At 55.1% G+C, this 12,136-nt stretch overlaps 1 protein-coding gene across 8 annotated transcripts in view; it reads right to left on the bottom strand.

Moving 5' to 3' along the window:
• SULF2 (sulfatase 2) overlaps nucleotides 1-12,136 on the bottom strand; it is a 124,668-nt gene that overhangs the window by 20,488 nt on the left and 92,044 nt on the right. For all 8 annotated transcript variants that reach the window (XM_058562527.1, XM_058562529.1, XM_058562533.1 and 5 more), the window contains 3 exons: nucleotides 9,116-9,285; nucleotides 3,660-3,810; nucleotides 2,277-2,452 (listed from right to left, as the gene is read on the bottom strand). In XM_058562527.1, the coding sequence (XP_058418510.1) occupies nucleotides 2,277-2,452; nucleotides 3,660-3,810; nucleotides 9,116-9,285 (497 nt within the window). The remainder of the gene's footprint in view (nucleotides 1-2,276; nucleotides 2,453-3,659; nucleotides 3,811-9,115; nucleotides 9,286-12,136) is intronic.

Here is a 12,136-nt window from a genome sequence, read left to right as displayed (position 1 = left end):
CTCCCTGGTGGTGTTAAGTGACTTTAGGGATGTGCTCAGCACAGGGCTGGCACCTGTTGAATGAATGATGGCTGTATGGACACACTCTCCATCAAGGTGGCTGAGTGCCCTCCCCCACACCCCGAGTTCCCTGGGACTGAGGGCAGGGCCTGGGTCCTAGGGTTTCAGTCCTCTTTGACCCCCTCCCTCCCCCCAGCCCAGCACCTTGTGAACACTGGACAGGCAGCCAAGCGTCCTGGGGGTTCTGGGGGTGAGGCCGGGGAAGGCAGGCGAGGCTGCATTGCGGAGGGGCTTAAAGGCCAGTGTGAGGTGAGAACTTAATCTGGCCGATGGAGGGAGCTGGGGAGACTGCTGGACGAGGGCTACACTAAATGTCAGCAACCAGCAGCCGGGCTGACCTGAGGCTGTCCAGCGGCCCTGCTCCCCCCGGGCAGGTGGGATGGCCGGGCCTGCTCTTCCCTGACCCCCCGGCATCCCCGCACTCCTTGGTGGGAACAGCTTCCAAGTCTGGAGGAACCACCGGGCCTCACTCGGATTCCACCATCTGGTGTACTCAGCCTGGGCACTCAAGGTTTTCTCTCACCCCTGGCTACAGCGATTGGTTCAGGGAGGGACACCTCACCAAGTCAGGCCACTGAGAGTCAGCCTCAGGTTTCTGTTCAAGCCACTGTCTGATTTCCTAAGCTGAATGTCTTAAAGTCTGGAGCTGGTGATTCTGCCACCACGAGAGAAAAGCCTGCCTGAGAATGAAGCCAGTTCAGAGGAAGCAGGGCTGAGAAATGGAAAACAAGAGCTTCCTGATGTCACTGTGTGACTGCTGGATCCAGCCATGCCTGAAGCTAGAGCTAGCCTTGGACTTTCCAGCTACTTTGGTTACTGTATTCCTTTTACTTTACTTTATTTGCCTTCTCTGGCTGGAGGGTCATTTCTGCTTGTAACCAAAGGAGTCCTGGCTGACACATATTCTGTGTCTGCAGCCCCAAACCTGACATTAGCCCTCTCTTTCTCTTGTCCACTTGGGGTGTGGTTTTGGGTCCTATGAACCAGATCACAGACTCCGAGGCTGAGCAAGCCCACACTGTCAGCGCTTGTAGAGCCCTTAGTGGGTCGAATTCTTCCTATTCACAGGGGCAGTTCGAGGTCAGAGAGGCAGTGTGGAGCGGCAGACAGGAGCAGAGACTGCCTGGCTTCAGATCCCGGCTCCTTCCCTTACGTGACACGTGACCTCAGGCAACTCAGCCTCTCGGTGCCTCAGTTTCCTCAGGTATAAAACAGTGACAAGAAGAGCAGGGTGGTCGTGATGCTTCCATGAACCACATGGGTGCAAATGCTTGGACCTGGGCCTGAAGAATAAGCACTACGGAAGCGTGAACTATTATTATTACTACAGGTGGGGACCCTGTGATCCAGAGACAGGGAGTGACCTGACGAGGGGGGCCGGGAGGGAGCGATGAGGCTGGGCTTGAGCGCACACAGCCTGCCTCCTGGAACTGTCACCGGGTGTCCAAGGCGGCAGGGACACCTCAGTTCCCACACAGCACCGCCAGCGCCCTGCAGGAGGAATGCTGCAGCAAACCTGTCAACAGCTGCGTGTGGCCTGTGCCCGCCTGAGCTCGGGGCTCGGGGCGGGGAGTCAGACCACATAAGGGCCTTTGTGACAATTTATCTGCATTTCAAAAACCCATTCGAGGTGGTCTCCACAACATCCCAGCTGATCCGAGGCGGCTGCTGCTCTGATGCCCGGCCTTTCAGCCCTCTCCCTGCCCCGGACATGGTGTTTTGCTGCCAGAACGTTCATCTCAAAGGTTAACCCAAGGAGCGTGCCGGCTGAGGGCCCAGGTGGTCCTCGAGGAAGGACGGGAGGGGAGACTGTCTCCCTCCATGGTGCAGCCGGAGCTGCCTCAGCTCATCAGAGCCGGATTCCCTCCCGACACCCCCAGACCAAGGAGCACCGAGGCCAGACAGAGATCGAGGTGGCGTTCCCACCCGCTGGCGGGGACACACACGCAGCCCGGCTCCCGGATTCCCTGGCACACGGCCCACCACAACTAACCTGTTTTCACAGGTGCTAACAGCTCCAGGCCTCCCCTTCCCAACAGAGGGGTACAAAATGCGTCAGAAGCCACCCCGGGTGACGTAATCACTGTTTCACTTGGCACCGAGGTTCACCTGCCCAAACCGCGTGCCGCCAGCTTCCCGCCCACCCGGGGCCAGCAGGAGCCTGGCGGCCTCCCCGGGACTCTGGGGCGCTGGGGGCGGGGGGGCGACGCACTTACAGCGAGCCGGCCTCCACGTTGGGGCCCCTCACGTAGAACGGGACCCTGATGTCGAACTCGTACGGCATGGACTTGCCCTTGACCAGGCCGAACTGGCCGATGTGGTAGCCGTGGTCGGCGGTGTACACGATGTAGGTGTTGTCCAGCTCGCCCGTCTCAACCAGCATGTTGTAGATCTGCAGCACGGGCGGGCGGTGAGCGCGGGCAGGGCAGCGGCCCGGGCGCCTGCCCTGCCCCCCAAGGCGGTCGGGGTGCCTGGGGTCTCCGGCCCGCACCTCCCCTGCTTCAAGTCTTTGCTCAGCCTCTGGGGCCCCTGGCTGTCCCCTTCATTCCTGCAGCCCCTCACCTCCTGCCACTTCTGCCCCCTTACTTTTCCTCACCTTCCATCTCTCCTACTTATGTGTGGACTGTCTCCCTGCATTAAAATGTCAGCTCCATCATGGGGTGGGGGGGGATTCTGTCATTTTGTTCTCTGCTGTCTCCCATGTGCACTGGCTCTCAGCAAATGCTCTTGAGTGAACGAATGAATGACTGAATGAATGAAGTTAGACTGTGGCCCTGGCAGGAGTTTGTCATCTGCAGCAGTGCTGACCAACAGAACTTTTCTGCAAGGCTGGCAACGTTAATATCTGTGCTGTCCAGTACGGTGGCCACCAGCCAATGCTGAACTCGAAACGTGGCCAGTGCGCCTGAGGAACTGCATTTTAAATTTTACTGCATTTTAATTAACTTAAATGTAAATAGCCCTGGATACGTAAAATATATGGTCTATAGCCATGCAATGGAATATTATTCAGCAATAAAAAGAAATGCTGTTCTGATACATGCTACCAAACGGATGAACCTTGAAAACATCATGCTAAGTGGGAGAAGCCAGCCACAAAGGACCGCGTACCGCATGATTCCATTTATAGGAAATGTCCAGAATGGGCACATCCACACAGACACGGAGTAGACTAGTGGTTGCCTAAGGCTGAGGGGTGAGGGAGATGTAGGGGGTGATGGCTAAGGATTGTAAGTTTCTTTTTGGGGTGATGAAAATGTTCTAAGATCAATTGTAGTGATGACTGTACAACTCTGTGAACATATTAAAACCACTGAATTGTACACTTTAATTTGGTGAATTGTGTGGTATGTGAATTATATCTCAATAAAGCTGTGAAAAATGTAAATAGCTACACGTAAAGCTGTGAAAAATGTAAATAGCTACACGTGGCTACCGTATTGAACACAACAGACCAGAATATGAGTCTCACGAAGGGAGATCCTCTCCAGCTGAAGACACTCGGGAAAGGGGCGAGGGGCAGGGAGGTGCCAGGCCCGGCACGGCTGCGGGGTCTCGGCGACGCCCAGGAGGAGGGCGCGGAGCGGCGGGGCACCTACCGTCTCCATGGAGTCGTCCACGGACAGGAGGGTCTGCAGGCGCTTGCGCTGGAGCATGTTGGTGAACTCCATGTGGATGGGCTTCATGGGCCCCGTGTAGCGCATGATCCAGTGCTTGTCGGGGTTGGGTGCGTAGTTGTAGCTCGGCGTGCTGGCGGGCAGACACACAGGGGTCAGGCCAGAGGGCGCCCGGGCCCGGCCCTCCGGCCCCCACGCCTGGGGGGAGCAGCGCCTGTGCTGTGTCTGCAGCCCAGGGCGACACTTCCTCCATCTGGGGGAACGTGGACGCTGGTGTGGCAGAGGCTCTGCTAAACGTCAGGTCAGCATCTCTCTGCGTGCAGGACGTGCACGGGGGAAGCACGCAGGAGGTACAGCGTTAAATGACCCGGGTCTACACGGTGAGAAAGTCCCTCCCATTTCACCACCCGTTACATGGAGGCCAAAGTCTCAGTCTGGTGAGAGTCCTTCTTTAACACCTCTCTGGAATTTGCTCATCTCCTTTTTCTTTCTGCCAAGGAAGATTGGCCCTGGGCTAACATCTGTGCCCACCTTCCTCTACTTTACATGGGGGACGCCACCACAGCATGGCTTGATGAGTGGTGCGTAGGTCCACACCTGGGATCTGAACCCGAGAACCCCGGGCTGCCGAAGTGCAGCGTGCAAACTTAACCACTACACCACCAGCCTGCTCATCTCCCTTTTTAAAGCAGGGGAGAGGCTCAAGTTCGCAGCCTCCAGCAGGCCCAGGACCCAGCTCTAACTTAATAGCACTGCATTCATTTTTCAGTCACCTTTGGTAGATGGCAAACGACAGTTATTGTGGCTAAGGTGTGACTACAGAATTTCCTTTCACAATATGGTTTTAAAAAAAAGGCTACTGATGATTAAAAAATTAGGTAAGTGATAGTCATGCCTGTATGGCCAAGATTGTGAGCATGGCACCTGAATGGGTACTTTTGGGACATGCCACATTCTTTCATTTAGTTGTCACAATTATTCTTCCCGTTTGGTTTAATCTCCCATTTACTAAAGAGAAAACGGAGGGTCAGAGAAGTTCAGGGACAAGCCTACAGTTTCACTGAGGGCAGGTGGAGCCATTGGACTCTGAGACTCCTGCTGTGCTGACTACTCATAAATGAACAAAGAAATGGTAACCTCTGACCTCTACCCAGCACCTACCATGCGCAGGGCACAGCTCCAGGCTCGCCTTATATCATCTCATTTAACACAACGGCCCTAGGAGCTGTCCTACTTTATTCTCCTTGTGTGAGAAATGAGGAAACTGAGGCCCAGTGAGGGGACCAACCCGCCACAGGCAGAGCTGGGGTCTGAACTCCAGGAGCGGATGTGGTCGCCCACCGCCATAAGATAAACGCCCCCTGACCAGGGGCCTGTCTGGACACCCACACACCCATAGTGCTCGGGCAAAACTTGGGCCAAGACACTCCTGCTGGAGGACCAAGCAGCAAAAACACACAGGTTAATTCAGTTCCTGGGCTCGGAAGTTTCCAGATGATTCCAGTAATATATTACTCCTGTCCCAAACTAAGAGCACCTCCTGTCACCTCAGCTCATGCTGGGCCCCAAGATCTGAGCTATGGCAAACTCCACCAACGTGGGGGGTACCCTGGTGGGGTACACCATTGATGGGAAGCACTCTGTTTAAAACTCTACAAACCACGGGTGTCCCTCGTGCTGCGTCTGACGGTCCTCTGGGGCCAGGTTCCCCTCAGATCTCACCTCCCGCCCCAGTCACAGCTGAAAAGAAAGGTTTAGTTCCCACTGCTTGAAGACAAAAGGCTTTTCAAAACGGCTATTAGGGGGGCAAGGGCCTGCGGGGAGAGAGGGTTGTCAGAGCCCCCGAAAGCCCTTCCCCTGGCGGCCTCGTCAGGACCTCCACAGCCTCTTGAGTATCAGAACGTTCGCGGGGAGAAGCGATGCCGCGGCAGCTCTCCGTGGCCTGACAGTTATGGAGACGCTGCCGTGCAGAGCGGGGCTGAGTCACGAGCCTCCCAGATTCTTTCTGGACTTTGCTTTCAGGCCCAGGCTGGTCTCCTGCCGCTAAATCCACCCCAGGCCCGCGGCCTCCTTTGATTACAGCAACGCGCTCTCTCCTGCGGGCCAGCTTAGGGCCTGACCCGCGTGTAGAACATTCCTCTCCCCTGCGCCCACCCCACCGAGGGGCGGGAGGCGCTGCCGGGGCCGGCTGCACAGAGACGCCCTCCGAGCTGTCTGGCGGGGCGGGCAAGCGTCCACAGGTCCCAGGACCTGGATTCCAGACGCAATTTTGAGCCATCAGCCCGGAATCTATTAGGTTCTGTGCGGCTGGGGTCTGCCCGCGAGAGCAGGGAGGCTGCGTCGTCCGGAGCCGGCGGGGGCGGGGGGTGACATCTGAAGCCCTGTCTCTGAGAGGCGTCTTTGAGAGAAGATCTAGAGGCCACTAGGCTGCCGAGCCCGCGGCCCCGGGGGGCGGGGGGGGGGTGCCGGCTCCAGGGTCGCCCGCATGAGGCCAGGCGCCTCCGGGCGGTGTCACATTCTCACATGAGCTCAGCTGCCTGCTCACCTCCTCAGGAATGCGGGGAATGTTGTGTGTTCACACGGGGCCTGAGGAGCACACCCTCTGCCTTCTGCCGGTGGTGGGGGAGGACTCAGCCCTCAGGGCCCTCACGCAGTGCGGCTGGAGGCCGGGGCGGGGGGTGGGGGGTGGGGGGTGGGGTGGGGGGGTGGGCAGGAGCCCTGCCTCCCTCCACCCAAGGCTGTCAACGCGGGCCTGGTCCCGCGGGTTACAAAGGGGAGGCCCCGAACCCACAGTCAGACGCCACACTTCAAAGGGATCTGTGTATCTGTGCGTATGTGTCTGTCTGTGCTTGTGCCTGTGTTTAGCTTTATGTGTATGTCTCTGTGTATCTGTTTGTGTGTGCGTTTGTGTATCTGTGTATATCTGTATTTTTGTGTCTGCGTCTGTTTGTGTTTCCGTGAATGTGTGCGTACTGTGTCTGTGTCTATATATGTGTGTGTCTGTATCTTTGTGTGTGTCCGTACATTTGTGTGCGTGTGCATTTGTGTGTCTGTGTTATCTATTTGTATCTTTGTATGTGTGTGCACATGTGCATATGGAGCAGGGGTGGGTGGATGGGGCCCTGGGCAGGTGCAGTGGGGTAGAAGGGGGACCACACTGCATCAAGCAGCCTTTGTCAGAACGCACAAAGCTCGCCCCAAGAACAGGGTACAAGCCTCGATGGGGTGAGAGTCAGAGACTCTGATGGAAAGATCCAGAACTCCGACCCCACAGGCAGAGCCCTGTCCCTTCCTCACCCCCCTTGACTGTCATAATTAGACATCTCAGCTGCAGAACTTTCTGGTGTTTGGCTTTGTTTTGGACATGATTATCCCCCAGAGAGAAGGGCGACTTCCCAGCACACTCCTCACACGGAGGGGTTCTCTGGGTAAGTCACAGCCACGCTGCTCGTGTTCCATTTCTGTAATTCTCATTTCAAAGGGGGAATAAATGCACAGGCGATGTCCAACAATCTCATCAGGAAACTCCAGGGCTGGGGGGGCTGCCAGCACATCTTTGAAAGGAGATGCCGCAGAAGCACAGCCCAGCTTCCCCCCCACAGCTCCTCCCTCAGGTGGGACTGAGCCGGCCCCACATCCCCTCCCGCAGAGGTGAGCCGTCTGTGGGGGCAGGAGGTGGAGCGGGGCTGGCACCGCGGCGGGAGGAGGGGGCTGGGAGGGGGGCAGGCAAGTCAGACGGGCAGCGAGGCGGTGCTGTCATCTGGGGGTGAGGGCGGTGCTGTAGCCCCGGGATGGGGTTCATCATCCTGTCAGATCCTCCTCCCCAGAGACCGGGGTCAGAGGTTAACACACTGTCTCATCCTCTCTGAGCCACTCTGGGTGCTGTCAGAAAGTAATTACAGTGAGGGGCCGAGGAGGGCAATGCATTCTGATTTAATGAAAATTAAACACCCAGAATATTCAGGCTGATTCCAAATTGCCCTGTCCTTGTCGCCCCAGTGTCACAGCAAGGGCTGCTGAGCGGGACGTGGTCTGAGGCAGAGACAAGCAGGAGAACTTTCCAGAAAGATTTACCCACTGGAGGGAGGAGGACTGGAGGGGTGGGCATGAGTAGGGTGGGATTTGAGACCTGGATCTGCCATTTACCAGCTGGGCGACCTTAGGGAGTTACCTCACCTCTCTGTGCCTCAGTTTCCTCATCTGTAAAATGGGAATGCCAAGTGTGCTAGGCAGCCTCCAAGAGAGCCCTCAATGGCCCCTACTTCCTGGTACTCACACACTTGTGTAGCCCCCTCCCACACAGTAGGAGCACAGGTCTGTGTGAGCAATAGAATGTGGCAGAGTGATGGTGTGTCACTTCCAGATTAGGTTGTAAAAGACTCCAGCTTCCATCTGGGGCTCTCTCCATCCACCCCCACCCTCCGCCCCACCCCCTTTCTCTCTATCTCGGATCACTTCCTCTGGAGGAAGCCAGTGACCGTGCTGTGAGGATGCTCAGGCAGCTATGGGGAGGCCGGCTGAGGAGCAGCCGTGGGAATGAGCCCCAGGCGAGCCCCATGCCTTGTTTACAGCCTCAGGAGACCTGAGCCAGACCCTCCCAGACAGGCCGCTCCCAGACTCCTGACTCACAGACACTGCGAGATAATCCTGTTTGTCGTCTTAAGCTGCTAGATTTCGGGGTGATTTGTTATGCAGCAACACATAACTAATACATCAAGGGTCACTGTGAATGTTCAGGGATTCGGTGCATGTAAAGGGCTCCGCCTAGAGAATGCACATAGTCAACGGCTCAATAAAGCCTGGCGAACATATCAGCAGTCTGATGAAGCTCCAGACCCCTTCTCAAAATAATGTTTTTAAATGTATAAAATAAAATACATAGGATTACAAAGGAAGCCTGCTGTACTGAAATGCAGTTCCATCCACAGACCTCTTCGTGAGGGGATGTGGGCCCAAAGTTTGTTTATTTGTTTATTTTTTGTGAGGAAGATCAGCCCTGAGCTAACATCTGTTGCCAATCCTCCTCTTTTTTTTTGCTGAGGATGATTGGCTCTGAGCTAACATCTGTGCCCACGTTCCTCTACTTTATATGGGACGCCACCACAGCACGGCCTGACAAGCGGTGTGTCAGTGCGGGCCCAGGATCCAAACCCCAGGCTGCCACAGTGGAGCACGCACACTTAACCACTTGCGCCACCAGGCCGGACCCATGGGTCCCGAGTTAAAAACTCTTGCCCCTTCTCTGGTCTGTTGGCCAGCCTGGCTGGACTCGTGTCCCTGTTTTCCCCAAGATGAGCAGCGCGCTCCTGGGTTCTTGAAACCGGGAGGATTAGAGAGCAGGTGTGGCTCTGTCATTGCTGTCACATCATTGTGGCCGAAGCCTGACCCTCCCGCCGTTATGCCAACCAGCGGCTCTACGGGCCGGGCGCGAAGCTTACATGTGCTGGGAGGCGTTGGGGAAGAGGCGGGAGTACTGGGGGGCCGAGTCCTCAGGGCCATGGGGGGCCGCGTGGCTGATGACCATCAGGACGGGCCTGTGCGGGTACATCTTCTTGGACGTGCGGAAGAAGCTCACGCTGTCGTTGGTGATAAGGTCGGTCAGGTAATCCTGGGGGCGGGGAGAGACAGGAGAATGCGTGCTGAGTGTCCGCTGTGCACCAGGCACCGGGCGGGGCATCGGGGACACAGCAGTGACCCAGACAGACAATCCTGCCCTCGTGGAGCCGATGGTCTGGGGGCAGACAGGCAATATATCAGCAAGTAAAATACACAGAATGTCAAATGGTGCTACGTACCATTGAAAAACAAGCAGAGAAGGGTTAGGGAAGACGGGAGAGGAATTGCAGTTTGTCATTCATTCGTGATAGATATTAAAATAATAATAGCTGACACTATTGAGTGCTTACAGTGTGCAGGAACTGTTCTGTGTGCTTGTATTAGCTCAAACAATTCTTATGTAACAGTACAAAGTAGGTGGGATGATAATCCTTGTTTTCCAGAGCAGGAAGTTAAGGCACAGAGAAGTTAAGAGAATCACCCAATGTCACACAGCTGGTAAATGTTGCAGCCAGGCCTTCTGAGTCTTGGTTCCTAAGCCTGAAGTCTTTTCAAGGCTCTAGGTATATCAGTGAGCAGGGTGGGTACGTGCCTGCATTCCTGGAGGGCCTGTGCTGGGGGCAGGAGCTGAGGAACACGTAAACAGAGAACCAAGACAGTGACAAGGTGTGGCAGATGAAGGAAATAAGACAAGATATGACAAAGGGTAACTGGGAGCTGGGGTGGGAGGTGTACTTTAGCTGGGGCAGTCAGGGAGGGCCTCTCTGAGGAGGTGACATTTGAGCAGAGACCTGAGTGATGAGAAGGAGCTGGGCACGGGAGGATCTGTATCACTGAGGTTCACCCTCAGCTGCCTGCCTGAATCCTGGGGGAGCTTTACTGATGTGTGGGCCCACTCCCATGGATTCTGGTTTACCTGGTCTGTGGTTTGCCCCAGGCATCAGACTTTTTAAAAGCTCCCCCAGAGGATTCCAATGTGGAATTGCAATCAAGCCAGGGTTGAGAATCCCTGATCTAGGGAAGAGTTCCAGGCAGAGGAAACAGCAAATGCAAGGGCTCCGAGATCAGCAGTCAGCGCCTGCGAGCTTGCCGTGTGTCCGAGCAACATAAAGAAGGTGAAACGTGAGCAGGTACGATGCGGGGACGACGGAAGGAGCAGCACAAAGGCAGGCAGGGCGTCTCCAGAAAAGAGAGACCCGCTTCAACACTGGGCAGGAGGGGAGGAGAGCTGGAGGAAAAGTAATGGGCAGACACTGAGGGCTTTAAAAGCTCAGCTAAGAAGTTGAGCTTTGCCTAAACTCTCCTCGAGCTTGGTAAATCTCTAGCTGCTGATCTGTCTCGAAGGTGAGGAGTTCTTGAAATTTGCCCCCTGCTTCCTGGGAAGCAGCTCTGTCCAAAATGACCCTTTCAAAAAGAGACACTATTTTAGAGAAAAGGTGAAGAAGAGGCTACAGCTTGTGCTCTGCAGTGAACTGTCTGACACAGATACACACTACGGGTACACCCGCGCATCTGCAGACACGACTTCAGGGACGCTCACACTGTACTACACGCCCAAGGACGGTCACCACAGCAGTGTGCATAAAGCAGAAACACACGGCAGTGACCAGCAGTAGGAAGATGACCAATGGACTTACACTCTTTTATACTGTGCAGGCTGTGCAGACATTAAAGGGGCAATAGATCTGTGGTTACCGAGGTGGAAAGTCGTCCAGGATACACTGTTAAGGCAAAGAGCAGCTACAGAGTCAACCCAGGAAGATTCTACTTTTTGTGGGGAAGGGAGGGAGGCAGGGTGGGGAGGAGAAGGCAAACCCCTAACTTCACATGCTCTTGAGCACCAAGGAAGGACCTAGAAGGACACGTATCGAAGTGCTAATTGATGACCAGGATATGGGGAGAGAAGCCAGGAAAGTCACTTGCTACTTTAGGTGCTTTTCCTTGAATACTTTTTATGATTAATTTTTGGAGTACAAAAAGGTTTTATAAGGGGGCTATGTAGAACCTATTACATAAGAATAATATGACATATTATGTAAATCGAAGAGCTGCTGCTGTGGTTGGGAACATGATCCAAAGGTGTTAGAAAAGCTCCGAAAATGACGAAGGTAACTAAGTGGATCTGAAAATGGTGCACAGCTCTCTTGAGCGCAAAGGAGGGGTCCGGACCTCGCAGGAGATCAGCAGTCAGCGCCTCCAGGGGAGGAAGCGGGAAGTGGCGGCGTGAACGCAGTGGGAGGCACCGGCTTATGGAGAGCTGCTGCTCTGCACAATAAACCCAGCTCCACTACTGGATTTTAGGACCACAGGCCTGTTCGGCTTTGATTACACGTGTTTTTTAAACACCCTTAACGTCCATTCTCCACAGAGGACGTACAAGGCGATGACACAGCAGTGCAAAATAATAAACGAGTGCTACACGGATTGACGTGGATAAATCTTAGAGACCGGATATTGGGTGAGAAAAGCAGGTGGAAGAGGGTATAAAGTCCAAAAGCACACAAAACAATATCATATGTTGTTCAGGTGTCTGCATGTGGAATAAAAGAATAAAGGCATATGTGGGAACGATAAGCACCAAATTCGGGATATTGGCTACCTCCGGAGACGGGGCAGCCTGGGACAGGAGGGGGGCCCGGGAGGGCAACGCAGGGGCGCCTACAGTCTCCGTGATGCTGTTGGAAGCGTGTGTGGGGTGATCACCGAGCCTGCCTCTCCAGGCTGGCCTGAGGGTTTCAAGTGCTAAGATGCAAAGCTCTTGACACGGTGTCCTGCACGCAGCCAGCTCTCGATAAGAGTCAGTGAATATTAGGGCTGTTTGGGTGGCGCGGCAGATTTTCTGCACGTCTGAGAGCCACCCACCCTTCTGGGTCCTCCTGGAAGCCATTCCTGTGCTAAGCCTT

The sequence above is a fragment of the Diceros bicornis genome, chromosome 19 (genome assembly GCF_020826845.1).
Source record: "Diceros bicornis minor isolate mBicDic1 chromosome 19, mDicBic1.mat.cur, whole genome shotgun sequence".
Classification (NCBI taxonomy): domain Eukaryota; kingdom Metazoa; phylum Chordata; class Mammalia; order Perissodactyla; family Rhinocerotidae; genus Diceros; species Diceros bicornis.
Note: the sequence above shows the minus strand (reverse complement) of the source record. Positions and strands in the feature narration are given on the sequence as shown.